Source organism: Akebia trifoliata, chromosome 2 (assembly GCF_017979445.1).
Source record: "Akebia trifoliata isolate Shusen 1 chromosome 2, ASM1797944v1, whole genome shotgun sequence".
NCBI classification, from domain to species: Eukaryota; Viridiplantae; Streptophyta; class Magnoliopsida; order Ranunculales; family Lardizabalaceae; genus Akebia; species Akebia trifoliata.
In genome coordinates, this window is record NC_141376.1 from 16,170,199 (window position 1) to 16,182,028 (window position 11,830).

At 36.0% G+C, this 11,830-nt stretch overlaps 1 protein-coding gene across 1 annotated transcript; it reads right to left on the bottom strand.

Moving 5' to 3' along the window:
- Positions 1-210: 210 nt before the first annotated feature.
- MFL1 (Mitochondrial substrate carrier family protein) lies at positions 211-3,429 on the bottom strand. The gene is made up of 2 exons (XM_086431856.1): positions 2,001-3,429; positions 211-494 (listed from the first exon to the last, which is right to left on the bottom strand). Exon 1 carries the CDS (start codon positions 3,259-3,261, stop codon positions 2,044-2,046), a length of 1,218 nt encoding a protein of 405 aa, XP_086287982.1. The 5' UTR covers positions 3,262-3,429; the 3' UTR covers positions 211-494; positions 2,001-2,043.
- Between the last annotated feature and the right edge of the window lie 8,401 nt (positions 3,430-11,830).

Consider the following 11,830-nt stretch of genomic DNA (forward strand, 5'->3'; position numbering starts at 1 on the left):
ATTCTAGTAAGGTGGCCCTTAAAAGTCCTAAGCATTTCAAGCTGGAGTTTCAACCAAATATCTACCAATGTAGAAGCATAACATGGATGGTAATAGAGAAAGTTCCAGCTTAACAAAAGAAAATCCAGTAAGATAAATTGTGTACTTGTCAAGCAAATATTTGTTATCACAGCCATATATAATTATTTATAAAAATAAAATAACGAAATAGAAGCACAAAAATAATTTATTTTTCCCAATTCAGCAAGTTAAACAATTGATCCTAACAACTGTCAGATATGGGAATCTTCAAAACTTACAAATGGCATACCATCATTTCTTCAGTCACCCAACAGATATGAGAACTACACCATTTCTTTCAAACTCTACGATAGCTTGCTTTCATACTTTACTTTCAAAGATAGCCTTTTTACTCTCATTCAAACTTTGCTCATTTTTTCCTTCAGCTTGCTTGAATTTAAATCAGTACTCACCCCGATGATCATGTTCTCAACCTAAATCCAGTAGAAAACAAACAATATATATGGATAAGCAAGTACATAATTTATGTGATCTGTAAATATATAAATGTGTTAGGTGGCCTCAGCAAACAATATTTGTGCATAAGCATGGTTGTAACTTGTAAGTTTGGATGACACATTTGGGTTGAACTGACCAAACTACTAATATCAAGATTAATGAAAAACTTCAATAATAATAACTATTGAAAAAATGAAACTATGAGCTATCAACAATGCATACATATGCAAAATTGTATCATTCAATATAGCTTAATATACTTTAACATGATCATATGGCTTGTATGCTCCAAATCGAGCAATTTTTTTTTTTTTTTTGAAAGTATAAAAATTTCATTAAAAAATCAGAGAACGTACAAAGTAATGCAGAGGCCAAGGAGACTTGCAACTAAGCTAAATGATAAACAAGTAAAGCAAAATAGATAATTCAACCTATGCACATAATCCTACTTACTCTTTTTTCTTTCTTCTTCTTTTTTCTGATAAGTTAAATTTATTGAAAAGAGGACAAGTTGTCCACAAACGAGAATACAACAAACATGCAAAGAGAACTAAAAACAATCACTCCCTAATTACATTCTCCCTTCTAAACAGAAAACCTTCAAAAAAACAAACCCCTAAACTCCTTAAATTGTTTACACCAAAGGAATCACAAACCGAGAATACTAAAAATACGCTCTTGCAAGTTACTCTCCTTACCTACATCACATTGAGTCCCATTTGAACTTGCTATAGCTTCTAGATCAAAGGAAAATACAACCTTTAACTGCAAGGATAGGATCATGCAAAGATTCCTCCATCCCCTCAAATGACCTTATATTTCTTAGTTTACTGATTGACCAACGAACTGCAAATGGAAGCAATATCCAAGGACCCTGCCTTTAGTATTAAAAGCATAACTAAGGGATTCGAACAAAATTTGATTCCTTGCATATAAGACACATTGAAATAGTCTATAACAATATTTCTGGAAATAAGATACAAAAATAAATAAAACCAAAAAGAAAAGCAAAGGAAAACCAAGATTCGACCTAATAAAGTACCAGCATGAGCTCGATATCTCACATTGAATGTTTTTTAGAGAAAAGGATATCTTTGATGCATTAATTAAAAAATAACTCTCTATAACCAAATATAAGATCAAGTTACAAGGAATGCACAATATTGAGGGCACAGCCATGGTTTAAAATATAACAATGAATCAGCCGATGCGTATCGGTATCGCCCGAGATCGATACAAAACATTGAATGCATCAGAAATGTATTTGGATTGTATAAAAATGTATCGGCCAATACAGTATCTGTTTGTTCATGAACCAAACATTCATTTGACACGATATTTTAAACATTGCGGGACCAAACATTCATTCGATACAATATTTTAAACATAGGGCAGAATTTAAAAAATAAACAGGATGACAATCTAATAAAATTTTCAATACAAATGAGAAGAAAAAAATAGAACGAAACAATAAATATCACCTCCAAGAGACTTCCAATATCTTGAACAATCAGAACTGTTGAATCAGGCAGGAACACCATCTATCCCATAAGACTCCTTTCGTGCAAGATACTGATGCAACAAGCTAAGCCTAGCTGTCTCAAACGCAAAGTAACCCAATGCTGCAAAACAAGAACTATGAAGAACCCGAGGACCCATTCCGCGAGTAAGCCCAACCCAACCCTCTTCCTTCAAAATCTGCTTCACAGTTGTTAAAACTCCACCATAAACTGCAACAACAACCTTATTCTTCACCTCACCTTGAACCTGAGTCATCAACCTCGTCTTAACCACATCGAGAGGTGTCGTAAGAGACGCTGAAATTGCCCCAGCCAATGCCCCGCAACATACACTTTGAAATGGTTCCAATTGACCCTTCTCTGTTCTACTCAAAACAGCAGCTTTTAAATACTCAAACGAAGAATAGCTCAACACCCCAGCAGGCAAATTTCTAAGCAAAGTTGCAGAATAACCAGCATAAAGACCCATAACCCCATCTCTCTCAAGAATTCTCAACAAAACTTCCCAAGACCTACCCATTGCCCCAGCTTGCATTCTCTGTGTAATTAACTCCTTTGGAACCATTATGGCTGAAGATACAATATTGCCCATTGCACCAGCTGTAGGAGGGATTAACACAGATGGGTATTTTGGGAATTTTGACAAAAAAGATTTACCAAACTCACAAGTACCAAAGTAGATTGCAGAAGAAACTGTTGAGCCTACAATAACAGCAGAGACACCACTGTAGAAACCCAGAATTCCTTTTGTTTGGAAGGTTTTGATAATGGCGTCAAATGTTCCTTTGTAGATCTTTGTTGCTCCTTTGGTTTGGAGTTTTGTTTTAATGGTGTCGAGCGGGTGGAGACATACATAGGTGAAAGCACCAGCCATTCCTCCTGCAGATGCTCCAATGAGAGCTTTTTCGAGAATTGAGAGATTTTTCATGAGTGATTTTAGATGGGATTTTGATTTTAGAGTTGGGTTCGGGAAATTTTGAGATTTGGGTTTTGGGTTTTGGTGGAGAGGAGATGAAGATAAGGAGGTTGAAGAGAAGGTGAGAGTGGTTTTGGATTTGTTGGGGTTTTTGTTGTTGGATTGGTTAGGGTTTATGGAATGAAGATTTGATGTGGATAAGAGGGTGTTGAAATGGTTAAAAAGATTGTCGAAATCAGTGACACTGGGATGGTAATCGGGGGTTGGAGATGGAAGACCAAGAGAAGCTGAGAGTCTGGCCTCCATTGTTCTCTCTCTCTCTCTCTCCTCGAATGTATCTCACGTCACCCTCTCTAGTTCCTGACCGAGACTCTAAATTCTATAAATCCATATTAAGAATTGGGAATCAAGATTCAATTCGTATCAAAACGCCTCCTCATATCCGATCCTTCCATTTTCAAATGAAATCTCCACCACGTAGATTACTGCCAACAAACGAGTGTACTAACCTGTTTTATCAATAGCAAGGTGCCACATGTCAATTAAAAATTACTATTACTCATTAAATTGGCATATTTGTTTGATATTCGACTGGGCATTTTATAGTAAAGAGTCATTTTACGTGGTCAAGGGTCTTCATGTTTTCTATTTGAAATATTTTTAAAATAAATAGTTTTAATTTAAATATGTAATTTCTAAGAAATTACTATATTTTGAAAATTATTTTAGTCTAACTCACAATATTATTTTAATAGATTGATTAATTGCTTAACTTATTAAATAAGGTTCGAAATGGAGAACCGTCATATAATCTAATGGTTTCCAATTCAAAACGTCGGTCCTGACTTTCCTTTAGCACAAGAGTAATGAACTATAAATCTCTCCACGTTATGATGGGCTTAAGTATGGAAAATAAAAAAAATCCTATAAATAGGTAATCGTCTCCCTCCTATAGGCAATATAGTAAATTCTCATCTATTTGGCTATCTAACAGGAATTGAGGTAGAGTTATCTATACAATTTTGCTCTTTGTCATTGTTGTAGATTGGCATTTGAGCCATCAAGAAGATCACCTTGTTGATTGTCGTATTATCATTCACGATTCAAAGGTATGTAGATTTTGTTTTGTGAATCACATTTTATTGTTAATTTGATTGAAGCATGGTGCCTAGATCCTAATGAAATGGATTAGAAAATCCATCTATTAGTATCAGAGTCATAGATGTGTATCATTATTCAGTCAAATTAATATTAGAGAGGTTGAATATTGACATGAAAATTCAATTTTTCATATAAAACTCCCCAAATATGACGAGGTCATCCCCGATTAACCTCTTTATCACTATTAAATTGATGACTAATCCAATCCCGATCATGGTGCCTGCATCTAGGCCATTCGACACCAATATTACACCTATCATCCAAAGCATGCATTCTAATATGTAAGCATGAATTTAATGTGTAAGCATGCAATAAAGGATAATGATTTTTGGCAATTTATTTAAGTGTTCAACTAAAGGTTAAAGGTTAACAATATTTTGATATTTGCATGAATCTTAATGCATGCATGTGTTTAAGTGTTTAACCATACATTAAAGGTTAACAACATTTATTTGACCATTAAAGCATGTGTTTAATTGTTTAAACGTGTATTTATAAATTAATAAAAATAGTATTTCATCCAATCCAATAAGCACATGTTTAAAACTTTATCATGCATTAAAGGTTGATAGATTTGTATGTAAAACATTAAATATTTTTGAAACCAATTACATTAAGGTAATTAATGTGTGCTGGTTGGATTTAGAAATAAGTATTTTTTGAAATTAGTTTTATTATATAACCATTTGGTTATATATTCCAGAATCTAATTTACTCAAAATCTATTTCTTAAATGGTACCATTTGGTTTCAAAACTTGTTGAGAATCAATTTTTAAATCAGATTCTATTAAGGGTCTATTTGTTGTAGCATATGCTAAAGATCAGCTTTTATACAATACATTTAAAGATCAATTCAACATTTATGAATTACCATATTTTGATAAGATCTAGTTAACATTGGTTACCCTTGTGCGTGACTTAATAAGTCTAATTAGGCCTTGACTAAGTTAATGGTCATCAACTAATGCATGTGAAAATGACTATTGTACCCTCAAACATTATTTTGAAAATTTCGGGGGTAATTTAAACTTGTTTAAGACCTATAAATGGTTGTTTCAAAGAGAATTTAGATATCTATGTATTCAATTGTGTTATGCATTAATGTAATTTCTATAACATAATGATATTCGTATTGAAACATAGATCACTTATCTAGGTTTATATGTGCACCATAAACTTCAATGTTCTTTTTTGAGACATTAACATAGAAATACAATTACATTTCATTATTATCTATAAATGATTAAATAAAGCTAAACATCTAAAATAAAATCTTAACACCTTATAGGATAAGATGAAATATAAATTGTATACACTTATTAAAGGAAAGTTTAAAAGATAAAGAACCTAGATATATGTTCAACCCTCATTGAGTGTTGATCAGGATGGTGTAAATCATGGTCTTTTTATAGATTACTTGAAAGAACAATGGATAATTCCTCAATACACCAAGGGTTATAGTGTGGCGCCCCGCCGAACGCTAACACAAATCCCCATGTCAGATCTCGAGGTACTAAGTGGTACCTCGAAATTTCGGCATGGTCTCCTCTATTTATGTTAGCAATCCAAGGCGTTTAATCAGTACCTGATAAACGGCATACAATCCTGCATACAGATACAAAATAGAATACGAGCGGAAGCCTATATACATCCAATAATATACGGTAGATCAAAGTACGGAAGAAGAAATTTACGGGATTATACAGGAATCCCTCACTCTAACAAAATTCCTATCACTCAGTACAAATCTATAATAATTTTTTTTTTGAACAAATCGACACTAGTAGGGGTAATAACCCCAATACTCACCAAGTGACGAACTCTAGCTGTCTATCTAACCAACCAGATGATCCTCATTCGTATTCTATACTTGCCTCGTCAAGCTCTGAATCTGAAACTAAAAAATAGATAAGGAAATGGTGAGTAACAATGGTTACCCAGTAGGAAAACAAACAATTTCTACCAATAACCCCTCCTAGCATGAACGAATAAGCATACTGAATCATTTTAAAATAATCAAAGTCTTACATAATAAAGTACGATTAACTGGTACATATGGTCAGGGATGAGCAACTAAACATTTTCAAACTGACATTACATCAATCAACAGTACTCACTATACCATTTTCTTTATGTACAAATCTAATTGATCAAATGGAAACATTAAACATGCATTTCATTTTATATATCAAAGTAAAGCAACAGATACATAATACACAATGGTGGAGTATTGGAATTAGTGTGTTGGGATTCACGACTGGATCGCTCCCAGTCGGGACATGATTTTACAATTTCTCTCTGACTTTTAGTTCCTGATTTTGTGGTCGGTCGCTGCACTTACCACGTTTGGTTGACCATTTATCCGGCTCAGGTTGGCCGTTTGACGTGACCGTAAGCAATGGGTCTCTTTTCGATATGTCAGAACGTTCGATTACTATAGATTGTTAGTGATCACTGACCAATCATCTTCGTCTATGCCTATCAGGCGTACATGTGATTCCCAAATATACAAACCATTCGTATACGACCACCTTTACATTACAAGTTCACTAATAAAGATAGAGAGGAATAAACCCGGATTTCAGTTGTGACTCTACTATCATACGCGTCCCATACCACGTATGAGCTTGGTGGTCCCTGCCGTACATCCCAGGATAGTACACCACTCCGGATGATATGACGCACTATCCCTTCAGGCATTCACAGACTCTTTAACAGCTCACAAAATAGCTACATATATATATATTACTTTCATTTTAAAACAAAAGGCAAATTAACAATACAATGTTGAGAATAGATATTCAGTTTCCTACCATGCAAGTGTGGCCACTCGGCCTAAAATAAATAACATAACGGAGCGCCTCACGCTAACAGAAATTTAAATAAACATGCAACCAACAATATTATCCCTGGATATCTGTTCATCAACCTACACACAACACAACAACGTAAAATGCAGACATCACCCCTCGGGTGTGACTCTGACATTTTACCGTTTCGTGCCCTTTTTCCCTATTTCTGATTTTTACAATTTTTAATTTCTTCAATAAAACATCCACTTTCTGATATTCATCAACTCAATATGAGTTCATTAAATATTAAATCACATTTTCCAACTAAAGAATTTATTTTTATCAATAATATTGAAAAAGAAAATAAATTTTATATCAAAACGGGGTCCAAGCAGTGCACAAAACCCAATTTATGGAAATAACCCATTCAAATACCCTACCCACGTATAATTTGTTAAAAATACAATTAAACATATCAAACATGCAATTTCTGGCGTGAATTTTTGAAATAACAAAGAATTTTACATTTCGGAAATACATCCAAAATTTTTTTTTCAATAAAATCCTAAATGCAATTTTCACAATCTACGATTATCAATAGAAATTGAGAGTTCCTTACAATCACTAGGCGACGGAATTGAAGCATGTGCACGGAAATCGAGGCGAACGGCGCGAAAATCGAGACGAACCGAACTTCGAAGCGGTTGATTTTCGAAATCGGCCCGGTAGTTTTGAAGATCTCGATGTGCTCGTCTCTTCTTCCTTCTACGATGAAAGACGGTTTGACCCCGAAATCGATGAAAACTGAGGTTGAAGTTACGAAATCTTCGTATAAAAATACGGCTGATTTTTGACTATACGGGGTGAAAAAGATGAGAAAACGGAAGGAATTTGGTTGGGTTATGTAGAGAATGAGGCTGCGGACGTTTCTCCCTTCTACGTCGGAAGACGGTTTGACCCCGAAACGGACGAAATCCGAGGTCAAAGTTTCGAACTTTTCGTATCCAAATACGGCTGATTTTTGACAATATCGGGTGAAATAGAAAGTGAAACGAAGAAAGGTTGGGTGGGTTTTGTAGATGTCGAGGCTGCGAATCTTTTTCTCTTCTGCGACGATGGTCGAAAGTGGACCGTTTGTCGTAGATCTACAGTTGAAATTCGAAGAAAAAAAAACGAATTTTTTTTTCGTTGGTTGTTGGACGGTTGGAGAAGATGAGATATATAAAAAAAATTAAATTTTATTTATATAAAAGTTGGGACGAAATCGATATTTCGCCTATTGTTTTGATCGATGATATCTTGATCATCCGGACTCCAAAACTTACAAATGAATACTCTATTTCGCCTAATTTTTCGTTCTGGATCTAATGGCGCAGTCAATTTCTACAAATTATGTCTTCATAAAAATTTACACTTTTAGCCTGATGTGACCCCTGAACTTTACGTCGTTTTCATTTTTGACGATAATTCGACTTCCTGATCTCCAAAAATGGCATATAAATAGTCCATATTGAATAATTTTTCGTTATGAACCCAATGGTATAATCAAATTTTAAAAATTATTGCTCTAACAAAAAGTCACTATTTTAGCCTAGTCCGACTCGGTAATCGAGGATTTTGCAACTTTTATATTCGGACTCGCATTTGAGCGAGCTTACAGGCTAAACTATGTTTTTCGATCATTTTGAATCTAATGATGATGTCAGATTCCATTAAAAATGATCAGAAACATCCTAAAATTTTACCCCTAAATCCCACTTTCAAGATTTTCTTAAAATTCTACTATTTTTTTTCTCGAGATACGAATTAAAAATTCAGGGTGTTACATTCTCCCCCCCTTAATAAAAATTTCGTCCTCGAAATTGAAATCATACTTATCAAACTTTGTCACGATTCCACTAACACGACATGTATAATAAATACTACCTATTTTCGATTACTATCTATTCTTAGTCCCAAGCCAATCTCATTTATAACTCGTAGACTTATGTCTCCCATATTTTGTCAGTCCAATACATTCATTAATTAATCACTCTATTTCAAACTCATACTCCAACTAATCCATTATTTACATAATTGCTATGAATATTACTCCTTAATGCATAGTCTTACCGCAAACACACCTGTAGACACCCGAATTTGAGCGGGCCCTCGACGTAAGATGCCCCCAAAAATCGAAAATTGGGATGGGCCCCAAAGCCCAAACCTACGAAAAATACAATGCATTTTCAATTAATAAGTGTCCGGGGTCACCCACGTGGCCCATGGACCCGCACACCTCACCACTCTCATACATCTTTAAAATCAACCCAATCCAATCCAACTTAAGTCCAATCCAACATAAAACCCAACTCAACACTATTCTACAACCCAACCCAAATCCATCACCTAAGCCCAAAACCCTACCCAATCTACCACTAAAGCCCAAAGCCTACTTCACTACCCAAATCCAATCCAACCCATCATCATCACATCAAACCAATCACCAAGAGATGACACATGTCATCATCCCCTTCCACCTCCCTCATCTAATCAACTCAACCCATAACCCTACCCTAACCTAACCTATTCCCCATCCTCTCATCATCAACAACCCACAACTCAACCCATAACCCTACCCTAACCTAACCTATTCCCCATCCTCTCATCATCAACAACCCACAACTCAACCCATACCCTATACACCCTAACCTATCCCTCATTCTTTAACCACCCACATCACAACCCATATCTATCCATCACTTTCCCTTAAAACACTCCCATAAAATCACCTCAACCCATACCTCAACCCATACCTCCCATACTCTTCTCTCTAATCATCTAACCACCATCACCAATCAACCAATCTCTCCATCTCTCCATTTGCCACATGTCATCATCCCTTCAATCCTCTCAAAATCAAACCAATCACCACTCATCTCTCCAAATCAAACACCATACTTCTTCAACCATCTCAACACTCCTTCTCCAAACAACTCCCTTACACCACCACTCCTCCCATCAACCATCACTCATCTCATCCCACCAAACACTCTACCCAAATGGATTTGGGTAAGATCCAAACCATTTGGGTTAAAACACAACCCATTTCCATCATTACAAAAAACCCTCATTTTCATCTCAAATTTCATACCCTTTTCCTCTCAAACCCATGCCATTAACCACTATTCTCTTCATTCACCCCATTATACCCTCAAAATACCTCTCCAACCTCTATAAAAATCCCTCCATTCTCCCCTCACTACACCTAATGAAAACTTGATAAAAAAATCCTCCACAATCAAAACTCTCTACTCTACTCTCAACACCTCACCCTCAACTCAACTCACTCTCCTACAACTTCAAGCAAGTCCAAGCCAACTCAAAGGAAGGTCAAAGGAAGTCAAGGAAGGGTCAAGGTGGGTTCAACAAAAGGAACACCCCCTTTACATCCCCTCTTCTACTTCCCCTTTTCCCACACTTTGCACACACCACAATGATTTGAGTCCTTCAAGGGCCCCTTTTTCAATAAGGGTGCCCTCAATGGACTAAATCTATATCAAAGCCCCTCACACTTGAGGGCACACCTCAAACCATTTTCGATTTTATTTTCTTTATTTTAAAAATGACCGATCCGAGGTTACCACCTATGGTGGGTGGAGTAGGATGCCTAACACCTTCCCTACCCCATAAATGGACCCCCTTACCTTGAATCAAAGGTTGGACCACGTGCATTATCCTACGAGAGTCATCACATCAAAAATGACTTAATTTTCAAAAAACGAGACATCGGGTGACCATTCACACCCAATTCCATACTTGAATGGTGGCGACTCCAAAACACCCCAAAGTGGAGGGAGATTTGAAAAACATTCAAAACCCTGTGTCCACAGCTTGGCGACTCCACTGGGGAGTACACACTAGTGGGTCCAACCCTCTTCCTTGATTCGGTTATTTCAAAAAAAAAAAAAAAAAAATGATGTTTGTTTTCCTTTTGTTTGTTTTCTTTTGATTTATCTACTAACGTTTGCCTTGTTTCTTTCTTTCCTTTTTATTTTTTTTACAAGTTTCATATGGGAATGTTTGTAATATTTATTTACATGTACATTTTGCTTTATTTTTATTTTTAGACAAGGGATGTAAGGATGGATACGATTCAAAGAATGCACGTATATGCACTTGCGATTCACACCCTTATGCATAAGCCACCCCCCTCCTCTTTAAATTTCTAACCCCGGATGCCGGTACTCTCAAGCCCCCGAGATCGCTATTTTGGGTGGCTGGGAGGAGAACATCCACCCCATTCACCAACCTAAGATGTGTGCACTTTGGTGTCCATCAAAGTTTGAAGAATGGGTAGCCGAAAAATTACCTACAAACCGCATGCATCGAAGCGTAATTAATAGACAAAGGACACTAAGATTTCCAAATTTAATGTCGTATCCATCCCACTTGTGTGTGTTGTAATTTTATTTTATCATTTTTTCTTGTAGCCCACGATGGCAAGTTGTATAGATTTTAGGATTTTTATGTTTTGTTCTCATTTATATGCCCCCCTAGGTAAAAGGGGGAAATCTGTTTTTTATTTTTTATGCATCATCAAAAAAAAAAAAAAAAGTGACATTTTTTGTGGCCCAAGCCAAAAAAATAGAGGCTATGTGCCTCAAAACCCAGGAATTTGGGGCCAAAACGGGATAAGGATCAAAAACAGAGCAAGGTTGGAAGGCCAGAAAAGGTTCTGGTCCGTGCTTGAAGCACGGACTCAAGAAATATTGTCAAGTCCGTGCTTAGAAAACGGACTGGGCAAATTTTCTTAGGTCCGTGCTTGAAGCACGGACCCGTAAAAAAAAAAAAAAAAAAAAAAAAAAAATTAATGTTCTGGTCCGTACTTGAAGCACGGACCAGCCAAAAAGTGTTAGGTCCGTGCATGAAAAACGGACCC